Source organism: Grus americana, chromosome 13, assembly GCF_028858705.1.
Source record: "Grus americana isolate bGruAme1 chromosome 13, bGruAme1.mat, whole genome shotgun sequence".
Lineage (NCBI taxonomy): Eukaryota > Metazoa > Chordata > Aves > Gruiformes > Gruidae > Grus > Grus americana.
In genome coordinates this window covers 19,471,124-19,483,222 of record NC_072864.1, presented here as the reverse complement: position 1 = coordinate 19,483,222, position 12,099 = coordinate 19,471,124, and the positions used below count along the sequence as shown (strand labels likewise).

Genomic DNA, 12,099 nt, shown 5'->3' with positions numbered 1-12,099 from the left:
TAGTACATCTTACATGAAGCGTTCACTCAGCTTTGCGTACTTGACAAAGTTCCAGATTTTTCTTCCTCATAAATCAGTGAGAATTCAAATCTGATTTAGGATGAGTCATACATAGTTTATATACTGTAGAAATTCTGCTGAATTTGGTGTTAACTACCTGTACTTTTTCCTCTTCCATGCTTTCAGAGAGTGGGAAAACTTGTAAGTTTGTTATTTAACTTAGAAGTACATTAAGATGGTTGAGAGGGAAGACTTCATTTTCTCAACTAACAGCAGGAAAATCATGTAATTATGGAAGAAAAGGAGTTAGAGTTGAGCAGTCTTACCAATGTTTTTAAAGGGAGCAGGATTAGCCGCTTATGCTAAGTATCATTATAAACAGCACGTAACAAACTACAAGAGTTGTCCTGACAAGAACTAAGTCAGGATAGAAAACAATTAATTACAGGTTTGAACCTATTCTCTTAAGCAGAGTATGACACAAGAAGTGGGAAACATTACTCATTTAGAGAAGCTCTTGTTCCAAAACGCTGCTTTGATGTTCTTTCTGGCAGTTTCTGGACACTAAACAAACCCTTTCTTACAGCCTACACCTTCAAATCACTGGGGAGAGGCCAATTTTAAATGTCACTTCAGAGAATACCCAACCTTTAGTTCTCAATTACTTTTCCAAAACTATACATAGTTAATGACAGTATATTGTTTCTGGTGCTGGTTTCTTCCTCACTTCCTGTAAACATAATCTGGCCGCTGTGTTGTCCCTGGCTTTCTGAAGCTGATGTGGTGAAGGCAGAGGATGTCCTTGCTCTAAATTAAATAAGAACATGAAATTCCAGAGAGGTAATTCAAAGTGGGTAAATTGTGGTGTTAGTACAATACACATTATTCTTGCTATTGTGTCTTCTGTTTTCTGTCTATATAAAACATTTCTTTGCAAACCTAAATATTTGGAAGAGCAGCAAGGTTACTAAAGACTTTCACTTGTAACATGTAAAGCTGAACTATAGATTTGTATTAATTTGTTTCTATTAATACTTAGTTTTAATATATTAAAATGAAGGAAAAAACCCAAGTGGAAATCCTCAAAGCTGCAAATATATTCTGCCTTTTATATGGCTATTTCTGTATTGTTTTTCCTTTTATGCTACCAAAATAATGATTTCCTGTAGGAAGGAAACATTCCCTGGCTCAAAATCCCCAAAGGATACTCTCCAGTTCTGTCCCAGCATAATTGGTGTTATTTTGTGATGATACATTCTGAATAATTAAACCTGTTACCTCTGTTAGCCTGGATTCTTAAGGAGCAGAGGCTTACGAGATCATGCTGCACCTATTCCCTTCTCTCCCATAACTTTTGAACCAAGTGGCTGCTCAAATTTGAAAGCATGATTGAGATTTTAAAGATACTGGGGTCGTCAGTCTTTCTTGTAAATATCCAGGCAGAGAGGTTGATGAGTGTCCAACTGAAGGAAAGGTTAAAATCCGTACTGTACCCCAGAAAAGCCCCATTAGCAGGCGTACAGCCAGCCAGCTGTTTGTAGGCTGTGTTCCAGCCTATGAATCTGTAGGAGGCCAGGCTTTCTCTGGAGATGTCAACTGCTGTTCCGCACAAAAACCAAGCGCACTCAGGGAGGTGTGGACTGAGTGCAATGGTACCAGTCTTCTACTTGGTTCCAATCGGTCTCTGAGAGAGTTTTCCAGTAGTGAGTCTGGAGAGGTGTGTAGTCTGTGCTGCCGTGGGAGCGAGGGGATCTGCAGAAGGGAAGGCTCTGCAGGCACAAGTGTCCACGATCAAAGAGATGTCCCTTTGTGCAAATGTGTTTTAACTTCTTACACAAGACCGTAAATCCTCTTTATCAAATATGCTTCTTGAAGAGCAATGTAACTTCGTAAACTGGAGACTTGACTCCAGGAATCTTAAAACCAATGGACGAGCAGTACCTGAGGAACTCTGTGAAATCTCTTTTGTATCTTAATCATTAAGTTTGAAACATTTTACTGTGTGTTGACTTCACATGTCACACAGTATTTAAGAGATTTAAGGTATGCTTTTAAGGGCCTTTTTAATCGTTCACTTTTCAGAGGCATGTTTCTAACATTAAGTCTGAATGTGCTTCTTCTACAGGAACCAGTCTAATGTCCGAAGAATGCACACAGCAGTGAAGCTAAATGAAGTTATTGTAAATAGATCCCATGATGCCAGACTTGTTCTCCTCAACATGCCTGGTCCTCCAAAGAACACTGATGGTGATGAAAACTGTATCCTTTTAGGCAAGGCCTGGTCCATACGGAAAATCTTCCTTTACCCCGTGCTCCTGAATTCATTTTGCCACAAATGCTGCCAAGCTCTAATATGTGAAACAGTGTCCACTGAGTGGGGGGTACTGGTTTGTGGTTGTTAAGCAGTAATTGCTTAAAGTTGCCACTGGTTGCTGGGGAAGCCTTGTAGGTTTGAAATCTTGATTTAATTAATTTATTTATTAAATTAAATTTCATTAAATTTATTTAGTTTAATTCTCATTAGTAGATGTAGCAGATGTTTAAAAAGGCATTCACAGCAGCCAACGCTCTGGGCAGGGCAATGTCTGAACTCGAGTGAACAGGAGAAGTGTCTCAGACGTAGTTCACACATCAGAATTTGGGAGCTTAGCCCCATGTACAATGCTCTGGTAAGATTAAAATTCAAACCCATGGTATTTAGGCACTTAGAGGGATACCTGCACCATGCCTCTAAGCCAGGCCAGAGCTGTGGGTTGTGATCTGGTGAGCCTGTTGGCGCTGTAGTTCTCTGTCCACAGCTGCTCTTCAGCCTTGGTTGTGCTATTAAATTAGCCAACCGTTCACTGCCTGTGCCAAAAAATAGATGGCACAAATCATAGAACAAACGACTGTTTTCTCCTAAATCTAGATAATAGTAACATCTGTTTCATGACAGTGTGCTGGGCCTCTTATCCTCTTAGCATAAGGAGGTTTCAACCACAGCTACTACAGCTTGGGAGAGATTTTAAACTTGAGGTTGTGGGTGAGGATGCTTATTCCTTCACCCTTCCCTGGAGAGGCTGAGCCACTCTGACTGAAAAACACTCAACATTCATGGAGAGTGTCTGGGAGGGAGTGTTGACTGTAACCTGGTGCCACCAGCATCACCAATGGGCTCAGCTTTGGGCTGTGGTAGGTTTGTTTTGGAGCTGCTGAAACCATCTCTGCCTGACATGGGGGCAGGCCCTGGTCTTGTCCCACAGAGGATGCCCCTGCAGCCTCCCTGCTAACCAAAACCTGGCCACATAAACCCTGTACACAGGCTGATCACTGTGTATTTTGAGTTTGATAGTTCTTTTGTCCTTAACTTTATGGAAACAGACATGGAGTTTCTTGAAGTCTTGACTGAGGGTCTGGAGAGAGTATTACTTGTTAGAGGAGGCGGCCGAGAAGTCATCACAATTTACTCCTGATTTAGTACAAGCTTCTAACCTTGGTCTACATTTACCTTCTTGGTGATAACGGACATTCCAGTTTTAAGTGGAGGGAAAAAAAAAGGTTTTTTGCCTAACTTTCTCCTCATCCAGTCCTATTCATTGTCCTTCCATTTGCAACATACATATCTTTTGGGATGCAGTATTGTTACACCATCCAATTAGCAACATAAGTTAATTGTGAAGCTGCCACGTTATTGTTTCTGCTTTGGTACTCCAGCATTTGTGCATGTAGTTTAACACTAAGCCTATTTTTAGTCAGCACTGCTATGTGCAGTATTTTTAGTAACTGTATGTAAAGTTAGGACATGAAAGCCAGTTACTGTAAAAAGATTTTAAGAGCTTTTTGTATTAGGTTTGGGGGATAGAATTACATTATATAGCAGCTAGTTTCTGCTGAAGTTCAACTATAAAGCCTTTTCTAAGAGCACACTAAATTGTAAGAGAGGACTTAAAAAGCTTTGTTTTTCTGGGTTTATTTCCAGAACTAAACTCTCAGTATTGGATAAGAATTTATACTTTTAATACATTTATTGATAGAGATTTAAATAAATTATGTTGATAGAGTTGAAATTATGTATGTAGCTTGCTACAAATTGTGTTGCTTCTGAGACTTGAGGTTCTGTGAGGCCAGATCCCTATTTATTTTTGTATTTATTTGTCAGAAGTATTGGATACGCAGATGCAGACTGTTTAGGCTAACAGAGATCTCACAATAAATTTTGCATCATCAGTGGATTGGAGGACCAGTCCTGTGCAGTTCTTCCATGCTTTAAATTTCTTGCAGACCATCCATCAAAGTACATTGAGCATGTTGGAGCCCTGTCTGTAGAGCCAGGTGCTATGCTGCACGCATAGCGATGGGATTGCACTTACACAAGTAAAGGGGACCTGCTGCTTCATTGTATGCTTTATGCCCTTAGAGGAGACAGAAGAAAAGATGACCTAGATTAACCAATAAGTCTCTGGAGATTTTATCAAGCCCATTGAGTTGTACTTTATGTACAGAACATTCGTATTTTTTCAATAAAACGTTGCATACACTTTGAACCTATTCTTTGTGCTGTGTGCTGTGGTGAATTACCTAGGAAAACCCCATTCATCCTTCTCTGCGTGGCGCTGCTGTGACCCGACTTCTCACTGGGTGAGGGGAAGATGGTGCAGAGGTGTCGGTGCTCCCCCAAACTGGGCACGTATCACACTGTGGAGGTGCCAGCTTAGTGCCAAAGTGAGTAAAGGCTCCCGGGTCTGGAGTTATTACCATATGCAATAGCCAGGTACAACTCTGTACCTGTAAACCATGGAACACACACAAGCTGGTACCACCTCAAGATTTCTGGCTGTCTGGGAAAGCAGTAATCCTATATGAGGGACCAGTGTGAGCTAACCTCTACGGGATGGATTAGTAGTACGGGGAGAAAGGTGGGGAGTGACACATTTCTCTGACCCATGTGCTCTCTCTAGTCTGTATACCAGCTCTGTCAACCCTGTCGGGATAGTACTTGTGGTTGTTTCACGGAGGACAGCATGACCAATTTGTCCGTGAGACAGAAATCTGAGAAACTATCCAGGCTTTTATCTTGAATAAGAATAACATAATAAAAAAATGCTTGTTAAAGAGTTTTATAGTTAAAGCCTGAGTTTGTTCTCTCTGTGAAACAGGACATACGTGATGGGAGCAGGATGATACTAGTGCGTGCAAGATCCCTGCAAGACGACAGCCAGGAAACAACTCCAGGGTGCACTCTCTAATGGATATTTTTCTATTTTATTTTTTTAACAACAGTCTTTGCTTCTCTGGTTTTGAAAACCAAAATTCATTTCGCTCACATTTTAAAACCAATGGAAAAAAAAAACCAACTTGCTTATTTGTAAATAGTGTGCTGTTTGTTACAGGACTGAGTAATAGTATAGTATGCAAGTATATGGCAGTCATGGTAGTTAACACCTATTTGCAAGCATTCTTTTATAGCAGCAATAAAAAAAGTTTATGAAAACTATTCTTCAGACTTTTATAGGCCTAACTACGAGATACTTTTTTTTTTACCAAATGTAAACTTCTAATATAAACATGCTGAGAAAGATATACGCTTGTTCCTTAGGAAATTTTATGCATTTGGATGTCATAACTCCACCTCACAAAAGCATTTTGGTGCCATCTATTACCCAACCCGAGTAACCTGTTTGTGGCTTTATTATGTTTTTAATATCAAGCCAAGTGAATATCCTTACATATACATTAGGTTAGGTTTTTAGAGGTGATTCTATGCAATTGTGGATTAAAAAAATCCTAATTCAGCATTGTGTGAACCCTGAGGATTTAATAGACTCCCAATTATCTAAGACATCTTTATGGACAGAAGGTTCCAAATAAGCTCCTCTAAGGTTTAGCTTATGTCAAAGTGCAGAATCTAGGGGTGCATGCCAGTGACAACTGGAAGTGGCATGGAAAAGATTGTATAAGAAAAACATCAATGAAAAAGGTAGTTTCTAGTTGAGTCAGCTTCTGTGAGGGCAATCAAATGGTCATCTTCCATTCCTGTCCCTCCTCTAAAACCTTTCTTTGGTAAGGAGGTGAGAACACTGCAATTAAAACACAACATGACAGAGTTCATGTAGAGCTCTTTGTCTATGAGTATATAGAATTATACTTAAAACCTGCATGTTACAGTTTTAATAATTAGTTATTAAAAAAAAATCCTACTGTAACACAAAGGTGTCACTTTGCTTTATCTTTCACCTCGAGAAAACTCGCTATCAAAAAGCTGTTTTACTTTCTGAGGAGCAGTGCGTTGCTCCTTCATCACAAAGCACGTTTGCCTTAGCCCTGAAACCCAGCAGAGGGCACCAGGCTGCCTCCTTTGGTGCTTCCCCAGGACGAGGAATACCACAGCAGTTACCCAGATGCCTTGGAAATTAATGTTGAGTGGTAATTTTTCACGCTATTCATCTAAACAGTACTTCTTTGAATTCTAGATGCACTGATAGGAAATGAAACATGATAAATTAATAAATTTCCATTTAAACAATACATACTCCTCCCCTGTCCCCATTTCTCATTTTCTCATCTGCATCATCCATAATAATGTTTGCTTTTTCAGTAGTTCCCTTGGGAAGGGAAAAAAAACTGCCTCATGCTGTGCTCTGGAGGTGAAAAGGTCTCATTCTGTTCTGGAGTAATTATCCCCTCGCATGGTCGCTGGCCCAGGTCTGTAGGCAGATGCTGCCAACACAAAGCGCCGCTTTCCCCTGGGGAGAGGTACCCCATCGCTTTGGACAGCAGCACTCAGAACTACAGTGCAGCTCAGCAGGTGATGGGATTTTGAGGAAAATTTCCCATCATAGCCACACTCAATATTCCAAGATCAGGCAGCTCTTTCAACAGACTGCGCCCTGCCAGTGGACAATCGATTAAAATGGAGTCTGGCCAGCAACTTCTGTCCAAAATTATATCTTTGCCCTTAAAATAAGGCAGGCAGGTCTCTCACTGTTGGGAAAAGGGTTATAAGGGAACATCTCTTCCTCTAGGTGGGGAAGGTGCCTGCCAGCCAGGCAGAAACTGCTTACTCCTGACAGGCCTGATGTTCATGTCTTCAGTTGGTTCCTGAGGCAGGCCTGTCCTAGTACTTCAAGAAGTGCTAGACAGCCTGTGCGCTTACTATGCGTGATGGGCTAACTCTGAGCTGAGAAATGGGTGAAAGGCTGAGCAAACAGGACAATTTCAAAAGCAAAGGGGTACCTGGCTACTGCTGAGTGGCAATGGGAGGTGTCCCCAACTTATCTCCACACAGAGCTTTGCCTGAGGTTCTCTGCACTGTCTCGTGGGACTGCCAAGATAGCTGTCAGTACTTGATGCCATCAGGTCTAAGGGTCTCCAGCTTGCAATGATGTCCGCTATTCGCTGGCAATGTCAATAAAATAGATGTCACTACTGAAACAGAAATGTGGCAGGATGTGTCCATGGCCCACAGAGACGGCATTGCTAACGGGGTAGTAACAAAGTTAGAGACCTTAGGCAGAGGTCATGCAAGTAGGCCGGTGATTCTATGATGTTAAAAGAAATGTAAGAGGGAGAGGATGAGACTGTATGCTGCATAAGTCTCATCCATTATTAAATAAGTACAACCAAAATTGAGCTAGCTTACCAAAGAAAGTGTTTTTACAGAATTGCTAGAAGAGGAAAATACCAGCTGGGCCACTGATTTTCTAAGTGAAGGCAGTCAGGATCTATGACACAATATTCTGGGTTACCTTCAACAGGGAGATGAAAGCAGCAAGCTACCATTTTGATGTATAAATATCCAATGCTTGTCTGCTATTTATCTGTTTCCTTTCACCCTGCCCAGGAGGTGCCTATGCTTCTGCTGTCAGATATGCATATAACCATTTCATTCATGCTCAACGTTCCTCTCAGCTCAAATCTAGGCAAGTTCATGCAAGGTTTTAAATTGCCATAGCTTGCTGCTGCTTCTGGAGGCAGTCCTGCCTGCCCTCTCCTGCTTCTTCTTCTGGCTTCTACCTCTAACTGTTTTGTGCTGGCACAAGTGGTCAGACAGCCATGTAGCAATGGGATGGGACTGTCTTTTGGCAGCAGGGACAAGTTATGCCAAATTAAACTCTTCTTTAAACTGCAGCAGTGAATGTGAGATAAAAGGTAAACATCTGGCAAAGTCAGTCTTCATAAAGTGATGCTTTTTAAGAAGAACCAAAGTAGACAATTCACCACATATTTTTGCCAGCTCCAAGATGGGAGATATCCTCTTGATGTAGCTTCTTCTCTTGTCAATAAAATACCACTGCCAGGAGGACACGGTAGTGTCTGAACGCCTCCAGACATAAGGCAATCTCCAAGGTTCAAATACGGTAAAGTATCGGAGAGATTTGAACCATAGCTATCATAGTGTAAGGAATGCACCACATCATACACTCTTAGGTGGAGGGTTCAAGAGAACCACCAACTTTGTGTTTGGCCGGTCCTTGGCACTTCTGCAGGAGGTCAGGGCAGTGAACCTGAGTGAAAGTAAGTCCTTCTTTCCAACGCAACCCAGACATTTAAGTTTCAAAAAGCAGTACCTTTGAAAAGCTCTTCTCTTTAGCAAACTGAAACATAAGAGCTGAGGTGAACCTCTCTCAAAATGCTGTTTTCTATGTGACTTAATACAAGAGTATCTCTATTGTACAGACTGTGACTTACATTGAGCAGTTATGTATGATGTATATGATGTTGTCAATGCTAAGATGTCTGGTCCCTCTCTGGCAACTTAGTCCTTTGCATTGTGTGTCAACAACAGGGAAAACCAGCAGCCAGCACAGCATGTGAATGAAAAAATACTTTGTAGCAATAGAACTCAGTCAAGAAGCTTATGAATTTACCTTGATTATTGCTCCTCGGTTTCTGATAATCTGTTTCTGGGAGTTCATTTTTGGTTGGATCTTTCAAATTGACAGGAAGTTAATACAGGAGATCCACTCTCAATCTGCAAGCAACAGTAAGGATTATAAGAATTACAGCTTAAAATTGAGAGACATAAATTCTAAATTTAAGACAATATAGATAATAAGATAGCAACTCATATGAATGCAGTACTTTGCCAAACTTGCCTGTTTTATATAGCCAAATACATAGGATTTTCTTGTTACACATCTGAAACAATTTCCTAAGTCATAGCAATTAATTTTTTTCTGCTTTTAAATTTACAGCTATGATTAAATACCTTGATTCCCTTTCCATTAGACTGAAAAAAAACCAAAACCAAAAAACTCTAGTTAATAAGGAATCAATTGCTGATGCTTTAAAAAAAAAGAAAGAAATTCACCACAGAAACATTAAAGATCTAAATGGAATACGTAAATAGTACCCATCAAAATAAGCTGGCTACAATCAAGACTAAATGTATTTTTAGTTGGCTCCTTTCATGTCCTTCACCAGAGTCCATATAAGCTGTTCCCACAATATAACTCTTTGTGGTTTATCTGCTCTTTTCTCTTTCAAGGACAAGTACAATTAGCTTCCTCAGAGGCCAGCTGTGCTAGGGGTGAAGCACGGCCCTGTTTATTGTTTATGGACTTTAAACTAGCACGACTCTTGTCTTGTCAGAGTAGCTTCAGCTCTGTTTTTCATAAAAGTGTGCTTGGTTGGGCTCCATTCATTACCATTTTCAACAGCTAGCTTGCATTTATGGAAGTATTTCTCACCTCAGAAGAGCTTATTGAAGTGGTCAGCCAGGCCAGCCAACTAAAATGAACATACTGAAAATAAAAAGCAGATGAGCTTTACTCCAGCCTGTCTCTTTGGTGGATTCAGTTTAACTCCCATGCCTTGTTTTTCACACACTAAAGCTAAAGCTGTACAAGATTCTGCTATGAGCAAAGCTTAGCAGTTCTTTTGTTCCCAGAGTGGTGCATGGTTTCTATAATGTATTTTTTTCCTCAGATTTTAAAAACAACTCCTTTTAAACAGGCATGATTTACGCCTTGTGTTTGGGGACAGAACACGTCCTTCATCTACTTTTTTTCTTTCTGCCAGCTGTTATGTCAGTAAGGAATGGAAACTGGCACAAAACGCACATCACCGGGTAAAGCTGAAGTGTTTTTACCTCAGCATCTGTACAATCAGGCCATACATCTTAAGAATGCATACTGAGCGTAGATGGCATTTTTCTTGAAAGTCAGTATGGCTACATCCTAATGGTTAAATCCAATTCCGATACTTGCATCTTCTGCTGTCCCCTGCACAGCGATACTTCTGGCTTCCTGGTTAGACTGTACCTTGGGTACCATGGCAGGCAAGAATGGTGGCTTTGGAGAAAGTGGCTTATTGTCTCTGTAACAGTCACAGATCTTTCACTATGAAGGCTCCCCCAAGGATGTAAACTTATATGCAAAATCAGAGCGATTAATACAAACTACAGCCTTTGATCTAAAGTACGTGTCAATTGTTACTGTACAGAAATAAATGCTATTGCTGTTGAAAACTGCATAATACAGATCTAGTTACTTGAAATGTGTCTCATGGCTATAAAGCTAGTATTTGATGGAGAGGAGGTGGAGGAAGGATAGGTATGTGAGATGAGAATGCCAAGTCAGAAGTTTTAGAGCACATGTCCTCTAAGGCGAAGGATTTATGTCCCCACACTTCCCCCTCCCCTTCAGCTTTCCTCTAATACCAGCAGTGGCATTCATTTTCCTGAAACCCTCATTTTGCATGAAGTTAGAACAGAAATTACATTAGAAGTGATGGAGACGCTTTTTACTGTTATTTCTGATCTACACAGAAGTAGCAAGTCAGAGAAAACTTACTGGGAGACTGAAGTTAGAGATAGTCTTTTTTCTGTGTTAATTCATCTCTGTCAGTGAAGCCTGCAGAGAGAACAAATCCTGTTAGAATTCACAGTGCCTGTTTAATTGGACATTTGTGATTATGCCAAGAGTTTATTCTAGTAGGAATACGTGTGGGGTGCCCTTTTTCATATTGCAATTCAGTGCTGTGGGGTTGCAAAATGAATAAATTTGTGTGTGTGATTTTATAGCTAATACAGCATAATGTGCCAACATTTATCAAATTACATTTAGTGTTGCAATCTAGTTAAAGAGAGGCAGCTCTTAGTGCAGAGTCTCTAAGGAGGAAAAAGTCACTCCTGTAATCTCTTCAAAGTCTAACATGATTAAGAGACTGACCCTTCTCACACCAGGCTTAACTATCAAAATCTAATTAGAATCTCGCTACTAACCATATGTCCACAATCAAAGCCTGGGTACTATAACTTTCCTGTCAGTATTTTTAGGGAAACTCAATAATGTCTTTAAATTGGGCATACAGTGGCAAATTTTCTAAGAAGCGGAGAAGGCAACTTAGAAAAAAATTTAGAAGTCGATAGTCCTACAGATAAAAGGTTTAGAGGAAAAAGTCTACATATTTTAGCAAAGTTGACCTTCTCTTGATGCTTATATTTCTTAAGCTTTAAGGTGTATCGCACAGATACAAAACTGGCCAAGAAACTGATCTCACCTTTGTAACTAATGAATTAGACACGCTTCAACCCCAGATGCCCAAGTCATTTTATATACTGGCATCATCAAAGAAACCCATGTCAAACACTCATAAAGAGACTCCAAACCTGCTGCATTAGGGTAGCTAACCTGTGACATCTATACATTTCTTGGAGATAGTAGAGCTCACAGAAGCTGTTGAACTCCTTAGGAAACAAGACTCAGATGTCATCATACTAGTGTGGGCTAATTTTTCAGTTAAATTTTGGAGTTTAAAATGAACAATTGATGTTTAGTTTAAAATCAGAAACGACTCCAAATGCAATACTGTGAGTCTGAGTTACTGGATTAAAATGGAATTTGGATGAAAATTTTGCAGGCTGAAGGCATCTCCACAGGTTATTTATACCACAAATAAAACAAACTTTAACTAGGTCCAGGTACCTCTGCTAAGCCAAAGGAAGAGGCTAAGAGTTTTTTCCTGTGTTGAACTCCTCATCAGAATTACATTTGAAAACCTTATTTACTAGCACAAATACACGGTTCCTCATACTGCTTGGTTTATCATTGAAAACCAAACAGACAGTAGCAACATAAAAATCCAGCTTCTATTTCAGTCAGCAGGTCCCATAGTTCT

General features: G+C 40.2%; 1 protein-coding gene across 4 annotated transcripts in view; it reads left to right on the top strand.

Moving 5' to 3' along the window:
• The window catches only part of SLC12A4 (solute carrier family 12 member 4), a 51,007-nt gene extending 46,480 nt beyond the window's left edge, over positions 1-4,527 (top strand). For all 4 annotated transcript variants that reach the window (XM_054840088.1, XM_054840090.1, XM_054840093.1 and 1 more), the window contains 2 exons: positions 2,126-2,259; positions 3,361-4,527. In XM_054840088.1, the coding sequence (XP_054696063.1) occupies positions 2,126-2,259; positions 3,361-3,452 (226 nt within the window). In that variant the 3' untranslated portion in view covers positions 3,453-4,527. The remainder of the gene's footprint in view (positions 1-2,125; positions 2,260-3,360) is intronic.
• Positions 4,528-12,099: the final 7,572 nt, after the last annotated feature.